Source organism: Felis catus, chromosome A3 (genome assembly GCF_018350175.1).
Source record: "Felis catus isolate Fca126 chromosome A3, F.catus_Fca126_mat1.0, whole genome shotgun sequence".
Taxonomy (NCBI): domain Eukaryota; kingdom Metazoa; phylum Chordata; class Mammalia; order Carnivora; family Felidae; genus Felis; species Felis catus.
Window position 1 is genome coordinate 121,337,877 of NC_058370.1, and position 15,636 is coordinate 121,353,512.

General features: G+C 53.5%; 1 protein-coding gene across 2 annotated transcripts; it reads right to left on the minus strand.

Moving 5' to 3' along the window:
• Positions 1 to 680: 680 nt before the first annotated feature.
• On the minus strand, positions 681 to 15,251 carry MFSD2B (major facilitator superfamily domain containing 2B). Of its 2 annotated transcripts, XM_023252065.2 has the most exons (14): positions 12,964 to 15,251; positions 9,908 to 10,033; positions 8,655 to 8,779; positions 8,059 to 8,182; positions 7,690 to 7,768; positions 7,477 to 7,607; positions 5,221 to 5,311; positions 4,986 to 5,107; positions 4,462 to 4,545; positions 4,072 to 4,152; positions 3,728 to 3,837; positions 3,203 to 3,346; positions 2,617 to 2,793; positions 681 to 1,493 (listed from the first exon to the last, which is right to left on the minus strand). In XM_023252065.2, the coding sequence occupies exons 1-14, from the start codon at positions 13,045 to 13,047 to the stop codon at positions 1,469 to 1,471; spliced, it is 1,503 nt and encodes a 500-aa protein (XP_023107833.1). In that variant the 5' UTR covers positions 13,048 to 15,251; the 3' UTR covers positions 681 to 1,468. The 2 variants fall into 2 exon arrangements, with proteins under 2 accessions (XP_023107833.1, XP_044910806.1); XM_045054871.1 differs by lacking the exon at positions 12,964 to 15,251 and having other exon boundaries at positions 9,908 to 12,942.
• Positions 15,252 to 15,636: the final 385 nt, after the last annotated feature.

The window sequence follows — 15,636 nt, forward strand, 5'->3', positions numbered from 1 at the left end:
GGCAGAGAGTTCAGGCATCATATAGACCAGGTCACACTGTGTACTCTCACTCTGAGGTCAGGTTCCTTCTCGGGCTACAACGTTTGTGGAAGAAGCAAGGCGTTTCATGCTTTGAGGGGCAGACCGTCCTGAATGTGAGTCTGAGCTCCGGCAGTGTTAGGGGTGACTCTGGAACCTAAGAGGCAGTCAAAGCTCTAAAGAGGAAGTGGAAGGGGGCCTACCCCTGCTCGGTGGGCTTGGGAAAGCTGACCCCATGGAGGGGACAGAGCAGGGGGCTGGGGAGAAATGCAGGGGGCAAGTCTGCACCTCCTGGTCACCTCTTTAGGTGTCTGGGCTTTTCAAGGAGTTGCTGGGGCATCAGAACCCCCATGGGTTCCCCAACACCTCTGCATCCCCATCCCCATCCCCAGCCCACACAAGCCACTGTGGCCTGCTACCCTGACTACTCTAGAGTCTCAACTTTTTATCTCCTCCAAAGCAAAGGAGGAACCCATGCCCCACGTGGCATCTCTGGCCTGAGGAAATGCAGAATCAGGGATATACGGCTGAGGACGCACAGCCAGGGGCTGAGGACGCACAGCCAGGGGCAGTGACGTCAGGCACCCTCCCCCTTCCCTCCTTGGGCAGTGGTTTCCCAGGAGGTGGGATGAGAGGGCTGGCCACAGTCATATTTTACAGAATCAATAGAAAATAAACCTTTTAATTTTTTTTTCTTTGAAAAACCTCAGTGGATCTTTCTTCCTCAAAGATATGGCCTTTAGAAAACTGTGGTCCCTGTGCTTTTTATAAGATACCATTTCAAAAAAATATTTCCACAAAAAGAACTTTTGTTCATAAAAATGATTGATCTTTGATGGCTCCATATCGGCCTGTGTCCATTTCCAGAAACAGTGTTATCTGAACAAAAGAGAAAGGCTTGAGAAATGCCTCTGGTGGCCTGCTCAGTCTCCTCACCCCACCGCTGTCCCCATGTGCTCCCTCTGGGGTCTGTTGGTCTCAGTGCATCTGTCTGTGTCTCTTTTCGTGACATCCCCAGCATGTCCATCTGTCCCCACTCTGCCCATTTGTGCGATGTCTGTCAGCCTCTCTCTCCAACGTCTACTGGAGTATTAGGAGGAACAAGAGGTCTGTGTGTCTGTCCTGTTGGGTGAGCAGGTTGTGGGCTTCCTTTTTCCAGGAATAGCTGCTATTGGGATGCTTTCCAGGTCAAGGTTACCTGGAGCTGGGTGGTCAGGGGCATAGGCCTATCTGACCTGGTCTGTGGTCAACAGGCAAGAAATGACGGCTGAGGGAACTGGAGACCAGGCTGGTCCCTTCAGGAGATGTCACTGAAGACTCCATATCCCAGGGGAAAAGATGGGTCGCATGTAACCTTCGAAGTAAGTGTGCTAAGGGGCCGAGAAGAAAGAGGGACGTCGAGCCCAGAAGATGCTGGCTCCTGCTGTTCCAGCCCACGCAAGCTCAGACTTCAAGCAAGGGTGTAGCTGGTCCGCCTGTAAAAGGAAAAGGGGCCAAAGAGAAAGATGAGGGTGGAAGGGGACTCTGTCCTGCCATAGACCCTACACCTGATGGAAGTGGTGGGTCCCTGCCGTCCTAGCAACTCCTCCCCTTCACAGCCCCTTGGGAAAAGCTACAGCCCTTGTTTCCCCAAGTCCCCCCAGCAATTCCCCATGTGCATGTCACTCTGAGTGTGACATATGATCTCAGTGTTACTCAGCCCAAGTCTGAGCCGTCCACGCTGAGAATGAGGGATGGATGACAATGCCACTTCCTGCCAATCCTGTACAGTCCTCTGTATGCACACGTGCTCAAAGTTCTGAGTGTGTGAGCATCTCCAAAAATGCGGCCACGTGCTCGTGAAAGCCACTGGGCCAGACGTGTTGACGCTGCAGCACCAGCTTGGCCTTGGCCCCTGTGCTGGGCTTGGTACACGGAAGTGAATAAAACACAGCCCTAGCCGTCCAGATCCCCCACAGTCCACTGGGAAGGCCAGCCAGTGGGTATCTCATCCCTGTGTGGAGGGATCAGTGCTCGGAAGTGGGAAGGACAAGGCTCAGGGAGTGGCTCAGCACAACCTGTGGGGGAAAGAGTAGAAGACAACCACCCAGCTTTCAGCTCCCAGGCTAGAGGATGGTGCCATCACAGGAGGAGGAGCCTAATGGGGGAAGAAGATGAGTTCGGCAGTTCGGGGCTCATCAAAACTGACTCCACGCTGGTGGGACATCAGGAGGAGATGTGCAAATCAGAGCCCGCCATGTGGTTCCGGAACTTGAAGGAAGTCCGGGGGGGGGGGAGGGGCAGCTTTAGGAGTCACCGGGCACAAGAGGTGCTTGAGATCAAGCAAGTGGATGAGGTGAGGGGGGCAGGGGCCGAGAAGGGAGCCCTTCCACACCACCCTCCAACAGGTAATCGAGGGAGGGAGACTGAGAAGGGATGAGCAAAGCAGCTGAAGAAAATCCAGGAGAAGATGGCATCACCAAAGCCAAGTGCAGAGTCTGCAGAAGCAGGAGTGCTCAACCGTGTACGGGTCTCGGGGCACCTGCCGACCGGTCAACCTCACACCAGTGGATGTTTGTGCTTCCCTGCCGTGTGTACCCGTGTGCATGGGGTGCCCACCTCTGAAGGCTCAGCCGGCGGGAGGAGTTCTGGCTGGGCACCTTTGGAGTGGGGCTGACCATGAGGATGCACAGACCGGTGAGGATCATGCAGGTGGGCACGGCGCCGATGAGGACCTTGAGGGTCACCACCACCTGCTCCGCCTGCTTGCAGGCTCCTGCCTCATACCCCGCAAACCTGGAGACACAGCATCCCACGCATCCAGCTCAGATCTCACGGAGCCCGGCTCCCTGCAGGAGGGGTCCCAGATACCCCACCCCCACACTACCCTGAAATTTGGATTCACTTCCTGGCCAGATCAGCCTGATCATAGCGGAAGGGAGAGTTGAGAGAATGGGCTGGCCAGGGAGGAGCTCAGACAAAACTAAGAATGTGGGGTACAGCCCCCAAGAAAGACCCCTCTCAGTCATGTGCACAGGGCAACCTGAGGCAGGTGGCTCCCCTACACTCTCTAAAGAGCAGACCTTGGGTCCCTGACTCATGGGTGTCCCCTGGCCCATTAGGGTGGAGAACTCTGCCCTCTTCCTCCCACTCCAGTGGGAGTTAGTCTTTTGTGCCTCTAGTACAGTCCAGCCCTGGGACTCACTCCAGACTGAGAGTGGAGATGCCCAGGGCGCCTGCGCCAGAAAGCTTGGAGAAGAAGACATAGGATGAGTAGAAGATGGTCTCCAGGCCTGGGCCGTGCTGGTGCTGCAGCTGGAAGTCATCCACCACATCTGGAAGCATGGACCTGGGGGAAGGGGCTGCAGAATTACCCCTTTTGTCCCCTTGGTAGCCATCAACCCGAGAGCTTTCCGGGGACAGAGACCAAATCGGATCCATCCTTGGGTTCCTGCTGCCCAGGACCAGGAGTGGCCCACAGGGAGCCAGGCAATATGTGTGCTTGCGTTTCCTCCCTTCCCCCAACACAGCTGCCCCCCGTTCCTGCTGTCCGGTGCTCTTTCAGGAGAGCTCCAGCGACTGAGCTGGTGGCCTCCGTCTCCTGCAGGTGGGAGGGCCCTACCCAGCACAGGGTGGGCACAGGGGGCCTGGGACAACAGGTGGATGTGAAAGAGGACATACCCATGAGGAAGGACATGATACTCCCACCCCTCCCCCTCACCCAGCCTACCAGGGTAGCAGCAAGGACACAGAAATGCTCATGCCAGATACAAAGGCCACCACATATGCCACAGGTGCTGTGGGCACAGCAGCCAACAGGATTGCAAAAGGCACCATCACCTGGGGAGATAGATACACTAGCTGATCCCTCCACCTGCCCCAGACTTGCTCTTTCAGTCCCACATTCACCCGTCTTTACTAATGACCCTGCACCTGGTCCTTTGCTAGGGCTCGAAGACAAACAAATACAGATCAGCCCTGCCAGCTCCCAGGAGGCCGAGGCTCCAAGGCCACTTCCCTGACCCCACCACCTTCCCTGAAGGCACCTCGGCCCTTGCTTCCTGCCTCACTCACACAGATCCCAAAGGCCGATGTCTTCTTCCCAAATCGCTGTAGAACCCATTCCCACAGCGGCGTGCTCAGCACAGCTGAGACCTGTGAACAGACAGAATCATCCCAGTCTGGGCCATGCTGCCAATGTCTTTACCCACCCAGGTTCCAGAAGCCCTGGCTTTTAGGTGGGATGCTCGAACTCCACTTTGCCCCCAGATTGGAACCAGTGGCTATGAACTTTATGACCCCAGACCCAATCCCACCCTCTGCTGGAGCGCAGGTGACTAAGATCGCAGCAGAGTCCAGAATGTTGACCAGAATTCCGGTTATGCCATGTCTTGTCAAGGACCACATAGTTCCCCAACCTAGGCCCCTGACTGACCTTGCCTCTGCCACCTCAGGACCACTCACCAGGATGGTAAGCACCACGCCCTGGACATGGTCATGTAGCCGGGAGGCATGTGTACAGAACAGGACCAGGTAGCTCTGCTCCACCTGAGGAGACCAACAGGAAGTAGGCTTGCATAGGGAACGGCAGGAACTCAGAAGTCAAGGGCAAGGCCTAGGTCTCAAGTCTGGCCTCTTCTTTGGGACCTCGAATACCTCGAATATGCTGCTGCCATCATGCAATCCCCTCCCCCACAGAGGACACTTAGCCCTGACACAGGGATGAATAACCATTCCTCGTCCCTCCTCACTCTTGCCTGGCTAGTGGACCTCACCATGCAGATTCTGTCAGCTTCCTAGCATCGGGGCCCTGACCCTCCCAGCCCCACAAGCTCTGTCCAGGTCCCTCTCCTCCTTGCACCAAACTCCCTAGGCCCCGTGCCAGCCACCATTTCTCCCTATTAAAGCCCAACTCTGGTTGGTGGAGCCGGGAGACCGAAGCCGAACATACACAGGGGCAGTATGGCTAGAGCCAAGGCCGGAGGTACCTGAATGGCTGCTGAGATGAACAGGAAGGAGATGACCAGCTTCAGGTAAGGTGGGTGCCGGACAGTGAGCACCAGCCCAGCCAGGAAGCTCGGGCCTGGGCCTGAGGCTGGGAGGGAGGAGCCTGCGACACAGGAAAGTGACACTTGGGCTTGGCAGAGTTCAAAACCAAAACCCACGCCCCAGAGGAGTCCTGTCCCTGCTTCTGCTTCCCACACTCTGACTGCACTCCCTTACCTGGTCGCTCCTTCACCCCTAGGCAGAGCAAACTACTGCACACAGGGTAGGTCACAGCAACCACAGCAGAGGCAATGGAGTAGAGACGAGTCTATGGGACAGGACAGAACTGGGGTGGAGGTGATGTCTCCCACCTACGGAAGAGGGGACACCCCGATGGGGGCAGAGGGACCCTCAGCCCAAGCCCAAGGATGCTGGGTGCCCCTCCTCCCAATCACCACAGCAGGAGATGGAGATCTCAGGGCCCAGAATGGTCCTTCTGCTGCGCCTGTGGCTCCTGCGTGAATAGGAGGGCATCCATGCCACCAAGGGTCTGAGCCCTTCCTCTCTCCTTCTCTCTCATTTTTTAAGGCACTGATTTATTGCTGGGACTTCTGCAAGCTAGTCCCTGAGGTTACAGTGGTGAATAAGTGACTCCTGCTTCGAGTGTGGAAGACAGACTCATGAGCCAACAGTTACAATATAGTGTGACTCACAATGACACAGACAAATGTCAACAACAGAAACGGTGCTCCCTGTCACCCAGGGGAAGATATACAAGTAATAAAATATATGTAGACGAGCACAGGAGTAACAGTCACCTGCTACAGGAAAAGGTTGCCTCTGGGGAAGGGAAGAAAGAAGGAGGCAGGCTTGGGTGGGCTCAGCACAGTTGCACAGGACCCCACATTCAGGACGGTGCTGGGGTAGGCGTTAATGCTCTGCTGTCACTGTCTTGAAATGCTTGATCATTTTATCTATGAATTCGTGTTTTGTGAGTGAAGTCTGATGGGACGGTACAGCGTGACTTGACGTACCTGAAGCTTTGTGCTTTGGCTCACATGAGGCTCCACCTCCTGGGGGTGGGGTCTCAGCCTCCTGCTTCCCATTCCTTTGCACTTTAGGCCAGGCCAACCCAAGGCCCCTGTCATCCGCACCCAGAGAGTGACCTGGTACCTTTGGGGAGGGGGCCTGTGGAGGCCTGAGTGGGGGTGAACATGCATGTGGGTGGAGTCAGTCTGGGAGGGGCAAGGCCACCACCTCTGACCCTCAGCTGGCAGTGTCATGATGAGCCTGAGGGCAACTTGGTGGGGCCCCTCATGCACCTGGACCCAAACAATCCCTCGGTTAGGGCAGTGGGCCATGGGAAGGACAGACTGACTTCCCTGCTGTCTCTGGAGCCCCCTGTTTTCATTTTGCACTGTAAAAGGCAAATTTCGTAGCTGGCCCTGCAGATGGGTCTGGGGATGGAAACATGGGACTTCATTGTCATGTCTCTTCAGTGGGCGCTGGGCCAAGATGTGCTACTATTCTCCTCCCGATTCTCAAGCCCGGGTGGGGGGCAGAATCCCCTGGAGGGCTTGTTCAAATATGGACTGCTGGCCTCCTCCCAAAATTGTAAATCGGGGTGGGGCCCAAGATTTGCCTTTCTAACAAGTTTCCAGGTGCTGCTGCTGCTGCTGCTGCTGTCCAGGGACCGCACTTTGAGAACCAGAGCTGTATATATTTTTTTGCTAAATCTGACGTCTTTATTAAACGAGCTGGCAAACAAGAAAGATGCAGAGAAAAGCAAACCCGGGGAGGAGCAACCTGTGCCAGGACCTGAAGGTGAGGGCCCCCCATGCTGGAACTCCTTTACAATGGCCACCTGACTGTGCTGGGGAAGGGCTGGAGGCTGGGGTGCCCGTGTGGGAAGCTGTTGCAATACTGGGGTGACCGGGGAGATGTTGGTGTGTGGGCCAGGCTGGAGCAGTTGGGGATGCAAGGTCATGACCTGATTCCAGATCTGCGGCCTAAAACACGGAGAGGAGTTGGTAATGGGCTGGAGCGGGGGTAACGGGGGTAATGGTTGAAGAGAGAGGACTAAATGATGGCTCCTGGGGTTCCACTGGATAATGGTATCACTTGCTCAAGGGAAAAGTCGCTGAACTTGATGGATAAAATAGATGCATGTCCCTTAGTTGCTGAAGAGAGATCTGGTTTGCAGGGAGAGGAAGGGGGACTGCTCCCAGGTCTCCCTTGTCCTTGCACACCGGGGGTGAGGCTGGGGGTGGGGGCCACCTAGTCAGGGCTGAGTGGGACAGGCCACAGGAGACGCTTCCTCCCAAGCTCTGCAGGGACGTCAGACCCTCTCCCCTGCCCCTCCCTGCCTGTGGTCCCTCTCCATCCCTCTCCCCTCCTGCTGGTCTGCTTTAGAGGGAGGCAGGACGCTGAGTCCCGCCGGAGGAGCGGGAGGGAGCGAGAAGCGAGCGAGGACAGGGTGGCGTGGGCACTCACCGCGTCGGGAGAGACGGCGACCGGTCCGGGGAGCACAGCGTCCTCGCACCTGTGCGGTCCGTGGGCGCCCGACACGATGAGGCCGTGGACGGCGGCCCCCATCAACGTCCCCGCCATCTCCATGGTCATCCCTGAGGCAGAGCGGCGCCAGGTGACCGGCGCTGGCGGGCCCGGGGGCGGCGTCCTCCCGCCCGATCCCACGCCCGCACTCACGGTACGCGGTGGCCGAGTCCCGCTCCTTCGGGCAGGGGGTCAGGAGCATGGTGAGCGCTGCGTAGGGCACCTGGAAGAACTGGGCGCCCAGGCCGGGCTCAGGCTGGCCCCCGCGGCCCAGACGCAGCCTCTGGGGGCCCGGGACCACAGCCCCCAGGCCCAAGCTGGTCCCTGCAGCAGGCTGGCACGGCCAGGCTGATCCCCTGTAGCCCAGAGGAAGGGGCGTAGGGCCCGAGCGGTGAGCAGGTGCCGGCAGTGGGGCCCTCCAGGACACCTACGCTCTCCCCTCCACACAGACTTCACAGTGGCCAATGGCCCTCTCTGGGGTTCCCGGAGTCCAGGCCCCGGGCAGGGGAGCCACTTGCTTACCGTGGCCAGGGCCTGGAACAGGGAGTAGAAGGTGGTGTACCAGAGGCCCCGCAAGCTGGTGAAGGGGGGCAGGAACCACAGGAGGAAGTAGGCCGTCGTGATGAAGGGTGTACAGCCCAGCACCCTGTGGAAGCACAGCCGAGGTAGGGCACCAGGACAGGGTGACTCTAAGGGCAAACCTGGAACCACCACACCCCTCTGGGCAGAAATCCTCCGTCCCCAAGAGGAGCCCTGGGCTGGGGCTCTCAGAGTGGTCGGGGGGGAGGTGGCGGTAGCCTGCAGTGTGGGGCCATTCACTGCAGAACTCTGGGCACTTGGGGCCTCCACTTGCCCATTCTCTGTATCCAGGCCTTCCAAGGCCTCCAGCCCACCCTGGCCACAAGTAGACCCCTAGATCCGGCCTGGAAGCCTTGGAGGCTTTGTCCAGCCCTGCGCCACCTGTTGAGGGAAAGCCCCTAGGAATATCTCTGAACTCCTGCATGGCTCAGCCCGACCTACTTGGGTACCAGCACCTATTACTGTCCTGTCCTCTAACCATCCACTGGCTTTCCACGGGGGCTGGGAGCCAGGATCTGTGGGGCTGTGGGGCCGCTCACCAGGGCATGAGTCGTCCAGACCCTGTCCTCCTACTTCTGTTGATGAAGAACCCAGCCACAGGGTCAGCAGCTGCCCCAGACACCTTTCCTCCAAACAGGACAAGTGACACCTGGGCAGCAGGGATCTGAAATGCACAGGTGGGGGGGTGGGGATAGCCAAAGCCCCGCAGCGTCAGAGAGGGGTGTCTGGGCCTGCCCACCTGCCAGGAGAAAGTGCTGGTGACCTGGCAGGGGGCAGAACTGTGGTGTGAAGGTCTCTTTGGTCTCTTTCCAGGGACACAAATCCAGAAGGCTCTAAGGGCACGCCTGCACTAGTGAAGAGAGGGGCCCGGGGAGGAGCTGACAGGCACACACTGGCACATTCCCGTTATCACTCATGCCCAGCCACTTCTGGAGGCGGCTTGGGGGCCCTCATCTGAGGTGGCTCAGTGCAAGAAGGGTGACAGAGGTAGGCTTTTTGTTTCACAATGTAAATGTTTTATTCGTTTTTCTGATTACATAAATGACACACTCGTTATAAAAACATTCGAACAGTACAGAAAAATACGAGCAAAGCTCATCTGAAATCCCCCCATCCTGAGACAACTGCCAGAGCATTTTGGTGATCACCTTTTCAGGCATTTATTCATGTGCATTCAGAATTTATAATTTTACCTAAATGAGATCGTATCAGTGTCATTAAAAAAAATCATAGGTACTACATTAGAAATCTTTTTTCTGCTTCCCCTCTGTCCTCCATCCACCATTCCCTCCTATAACCAACATTAACAGCCTATAGATATCCTTCTGTAATTTATTTTCTCCATGCTTGTATTTTAACCATATATAGTCACATACACATACTCATGTACCTACATACATGGGGCGTGTCTTTGTTTTGGTAAAATGGGATCAATTTGTATCCTGTTCTCTCAAAGTAACTTCTCTCACTGGAGGGTCATTACGGAAATCCCTCCAAGTCAACTGGTATGGATCTAGCTCATTCTTTTGAATGGCTACAGAATAGTCCATTATGTGGATATTGCACAACTTATTATACAACTACTTCTGTACTGTTGGGCATTCATATTGTTTCCCGATTTTTCACTACAAAAAGCCTGCAGTAAACATCCTCGAGGAGGTTGCCCTCAAAGGCACTTGGCTTCCTGTCAGGTTGGGGACGGAAGTGCCATCTGCCAAGTGAAGTACAGGTAGGGGTGGAAGAAGTGGGTACCAAGGAAGATGGGGGGCCCTGTGCTGCTGTCCACACTCACCTGTGCCACATCAAGCAGGAAGAGTTGCAGGTAAAAGGCAGTGGCGCTGGAGGCCACCTGGTTGGGGATCCCCCCAATGCCATAGCACACCTTGGTACAGAATGAGAGGTGACCAGCTCTGCTGTCCTGGGGAGAGACGCAGGAGCTAAGCCCCCCATCTGCGTGCGCGTGCGCGCGCGCACACACACACACACACACACACACAGTCCCCCACACCCTCCTGACCTCCATAAGCATCCTGAGGTCCCTATGTCTGGGAGGGCTTTTCCAGTAACCTCTCAGTCCTGATTTGCCCTAAATCATCTTAAAAGGAAGTGAGGCAAAGAGGAGGAAAAAGAGTCCTAAACCATGACCTCTCAAAGATTCCACAGTGGAAGTTCTTCCTTACACTTCCCTCTCCGTGCTTACTGCTACAGTCTGTTTTACTTTGAGTCAGCAAGCCAGAGGGAACTGGGGGGGGGTCAGGAGGCCCCCAACTTTGCCACCAACTCCCTGTGTGACCTTGAATAGATCACTGAATCTAAGCCTCGTCTGTCAAATGGAACATTCCTGCCAACTTCAAGAGTTGTTTTGATGCGCAAATGAAGCCGAGTGTTATTTGCTCCAGGAGCGGAGTTTAATGTTCAGGATTTCTGCCAGCGCTGAACCACTGGCAGCCTGAAATCAGCCGTGGCGAATTTATACCACAGATATCAGCAAACACTACATATCAGAGGTGCTTTCTTTATTTTCCTGGGGAGACTGTTTCCCAGCCCATCACTGAGATAAAGTATTGTTTATGACTCCAAATGTGTGCGTATCTCACAGGCCCTAAGCTATCCAGTGAACTCCAGACTGGAATATTCGACTGCCTACTCAGCCCCACATGGTTGCCGACCCGGCATTTCAGCTAAGCATGGTCAAAACACAACTCCTGATTTCCACCCATTGTCCAACCCAACTCCTAACCCTATTGTCCCCATTGCATTAAACGGCCTCCATGTCCACTCAGCAGATCAAGCCACAAACCTAGGAGCCCTTGATTTCTCTTTCCCAATCCCCGCACCAAATCAATCAGTGGCCTCCTAAATGGCTTCCCTGTTTCTGCTCTCGTTCCCTGCTGTCCACTCCCTATCCAGCCGTGTAACATAAATTTGATCGTGTCTCATCTCTGCTTAAAACCTTCCAACAACTTGCCATTGCAGCTTGAATAAAATTCCGCATCCTTCCCATGGGGCCTACAGGAATCCACAGTCAGCCCCTCCCCCCATTCCCACCTCACTTCAACAGCTCTCCTCAACCATGGTGGCTTCCTTGCTATTCTTCAAAATGACCATGCCCATTGCTGCCTCAGGGCCTTTGCACTTCCTGCTCCTTCTGTCTACAAGGCTTTTCCTCTGAGTTTTTGCAGAGCTGACTCCTTGCCATTCAAGTCTAAGCCTGAATGTCATCTCAGAGAAGCCTTCCCTGACTACCCATGTCTCTCTCTCTCAATTATACTATCTGATATGTTCTCATTTATTTCCTGCCTCTCCCCACAGGAATATAAACTCTCTGAGAGCATGCACTATAATTTTTTATTCACCACCATGTCCCCAGTACCTAGAGCAATATTTGGCATATGCTCAGTATAGATATGCTGAAGAAATAAATGCCATGAAGACACTATGTAAAAGGCTGTTTCTCCAAAAGATGCTGGGAATCCTTCCTTTTCATCCTTTGCTCGGGGACATAAGGGGGAGTGGAGGGGACTATGACTTTATCCATTTTAGTATCTTGCGGGACACCCCAAATGGGCCCTTCTGAAGGGAAGTTCTTGCTAGATAAGGGTTTATCATATCCTTTGCACACTCTTCCTGTTCTCAGAAGAGAACCACACACAGGGCAAAATGTGATGTCCTTTTCTGACGTTGGTGTGAACATTATTTCAACTTCCAGAAAATTTTATTAACAGGCAGACTCCAACTTGATAGCCCCACTTCACCCCATGGGACTCTTGTTTCCCCCTAAACACTCCTAGCAAGCTTCTGTCACATAGAAGTCACTTGAAAGAGAAATTCCAGCTGAAACTCTCTTGGAACCTTGAGGATGACAGTTTCACCCACTTAAATCACAAGCCTTTCACAGTTAACGGAGCACCGGTTTTGGTGCTAGACTAACTTGGATTCAAATTCTGTCTGCCACTTCTAGGGCAAGGTACTGAAACGTGGCTGGGCTTCACTTCCTCATGTGTAAAACGGGGTAAAAAATACACCTCGGAGGGTTGTTAGGAGAATGTAAGCCTGGCACTTCAGTTTTCCCTCTTGCCATTAATCTCACCCCGAACTTCCGTGGGAAATGAGGGTCCCCAGGGGGCCTCCTTATCTCACTTTCTTTTTTAGGGGCCACAAATCCTTTGCTCTGAGGCGTCTGAGAGGACGAACTGAGGCAACAAAGGGAAACCAGGTGAAGCGGCGCCACGACGGACCACTGCGCGCGGAGCAAGCAACGGACCTGTGCGTCCAGAGGCGAGCTCAGAGGTCCGAACCCCTCTCCAACACGGCCGGGCAGGCGCCCCGCTCCGGCCACGCAGGAGATGAGGAAAGACGAGGACACGCCTGCCTTCCCACCTGCCCTCTACCCTCACTGGGAAGCCGGCTGCCAGGAAGTCATCTCTGGGGGGCGAGGGCCCAAGAGAGCCTGGTGCCAGGTTTTGAGAGGCTGGCTGAGCCTGCACCCTGTGCCAGGAGCCTGGGGTGAAGGGCAGCCCCGCACACACACCTGAAAGTCCCACCTGCCCGGGGTACAGGGGCGCCCTGGGAAGACCCGGGGTGTGGTGGACAAGAGCCCTAGATTGGGAATCGGGAGCCCAGAGACCCGCCCTGGTCCCGCCAGCCTGGCTAAGACGCACCCAGCGGGTTACTTCACTTGTCCAGGACTCGCGAGCATCTGGCCTCTCGGCTCTCAGCGGTCCGAGTCCGCCAAGGGGGTGGGGGTGGGGGTCGGAAATCTGGAGCCCCGGGCCGGGGCCCCGCGCCCCTTCCCTCCGCCTCCCTCGCGCAGCCCCAGCTCCCCACTCGCCCTCGCCCCGCGCTCACCGAGCCGCGCTCCGAGGTGCGCGCTTCCGGCGGCGGCGGCGCCTGGACGGCCAGGGCCCGGGGCGCTCCGGGAGACGAGGCCATGGCGCGCGGCAGCTCCGCCCGCGGCCGCTGCCCTGCGGCGTTATCGGCCGGCCCGCGCCCCGGGCCCCGCGGGGAGGGCGGCCCCGGGGCCGAGTGGGCGCGGCGCGGCGAGGGGCGGGCGGCGCGCGGGGCGGCGGGAAGCCGGGAAGTGCTGTTTCGTTTCCACAAAGGCGAAGTGCCTTGAGCCCAAATTCGCAGCGGGAGCGGGGGTGGGGTGGAGGGGCGGCCGGGAAGTCCCTCGGGACCGCTTTCCTCGGGGAAGGTCCCGTGGAGAGAGAGAGAGGGAGAGGGAGAGGGAGAGAGGGACAGCCAGCGGCGGTTCGCGCTACACCCCTGCTAAATCCTGGCGGCGAAAGTCGCCAGATCAATTTATTTGGAAAACGAAGCTATAGAATGGACTTGTTTAGACTAAGATTGTGACCGAGAGGCTTCCAACCGGTCAAGTTGAATACAAGATGCCTGAAACACACGCTGTCCAGCCTCACACAGATGGGATAGTATAGTCTTGTAGCTAAGTTCTGGCCGGTGGATGGCTGGAGAGCAGCGTTCCAGAAAAGTCCTTACGAGAGAAGGGGTCACATCACACACTGACTTCAGTGTGTGAAGCCAGTAAAAATGCACCACGGACGTAAGCGTAAAGGCTAAAAGTATACGCCACCTCGAAGAAAACAGGAGCAAATCTACACAACCTTGGGTTGGACAGCTGTTTCTTAGGACACCACAAGCTGGACCACATCTAGATGAGCAACTGTGCTGCAAACAATCCAACGAGTGAAAAGTCAACCCACTGAATGGGAGAAATATCCCCAAATCATAAGGGCTGGTACTGGAATATATAAAGAACACTTACAACTTAACAATAAAACACTTAAAAATGGGCAAAAGGTTTCAAGAGGTACTTTTCAATAGACAAAAAATAAGCACGTGAAAAGATGCTTATGTCATTAGGGAAAACCCAAACTGCAAGACCCCACAGCACTGGATGGCTAGGAATAAAAAGACCAACCATAACAAGCACTGGGGAGGATGTGGAGAAAACACACATTGCTCGTGGGCATGTAAACTGGTACAGGTGCTATAGAAAATGTTGGCAATTCTTCAAAAAGTTAAACATGGAATTAGCATATGCCCCAGCAATTCTTCCCGAGTATATATCCTAGAAAAAAACATGCTCACACAAAAATTTGAACAGAAATATTCATATCAAGATTTAAACTAACCAAAAAGTGAAAACCCAAATGTCCCTTAACTGATGAATAAAATGTGGTAGGTGTATCCATACGGTGGACTATTTATTACTCCACAATAAAAAGGACATGGATGAACCTTGGAAACATTAAGTGAAAAGATACGAAAACCATACACTGTATGATTCCACGTGTACAAAATGTCCACAACAGGTACATCAACAGAGTGTAGAACTGAGGGTAGGGAGTACAGGGTTTCTTCTAGAATGAAAACACTAGACAGAATGAAAACACTCTAAAATCAGATTGTGGTGATCCTGTGGCTATACTAAAAGCCACCGAATTGTACAATTTAATTGGGTTAATGGTAAGGTAGATTACATCCCAATAAAGCTATTGTTTGTTTGCTTTGCTTTTGTTTTTAAAGGGGAAGTTGTGTGCTTCTTCCCACAGGATGAAATGCAAATGTGGTGACTGGTGCTAGGACAGTCATCTTGAGACATGGAGGTCAGTGATGGTATGCGGAGACAAACAACACGAGTCTGACCTTTCATGAAATGGTTCTACCAGCCCTGAATTGCTTCTATCCAAATTTTGCATGGAAATGAGTAACATTTTATTTTGTAAGCTACTATGAGTTTAGATTTTCTGTCGTGGCTAAATACAATCCGAAAGTATGCACCATCCGGTCTAAAGCAAGCCATTCCATTTCCAATGCCTCAATTCTTTTTGAGATATAACTGACATAGAACAGTGTACTAGTTTCAGGTGTACAAAGTAGTGATTATTTCCTTATCCTGCAAAATATGCCTCAATTCTTTAACCTACAAAATGGGTACCTTCTCCTTCCTTGAGCATTTGTCCCTAACAGCTATTGTTCCTAAAATGATGTTCCTAATATAAATTTTTAAAGACAAATATGTTAGACTTCAAGAGATAAAACAGCAGGATTACAATAACCAAGAAGCCTGCCTTTTAATTAAATAAAACTAAACACTGAGTCACTTAAAAATATCTGAAAGGATGAACACCAAAATGTTATTAGAGGTTATGTTTGAAAGGTGAAATAGGTGATTTAAAGATCATTTCAGCGTATCTACATTTTCTAATTTTCCACAATGAGTATGAATTACCTATGAAAAAATATTTAAAACAAATGACAAAGAGCCAAATATTAGCCTACTCAATTAGCCACTTCTATTTGAAGATTTAGTGTGATGAGCAATTTTTTAATTAAATGGTTTGTACTTACAGAAAGAACAAAGAAGTAAACTCTACCAAGGAGTTTTCATGCTAGTTCAACTCAGGACACAAATGGTTTTTAAAACACCTACTTCTGAGTATTAAAACTACCATATCTTAACACTTTTGAGTATTGAATGAAAGTAACACTGATTAAAGT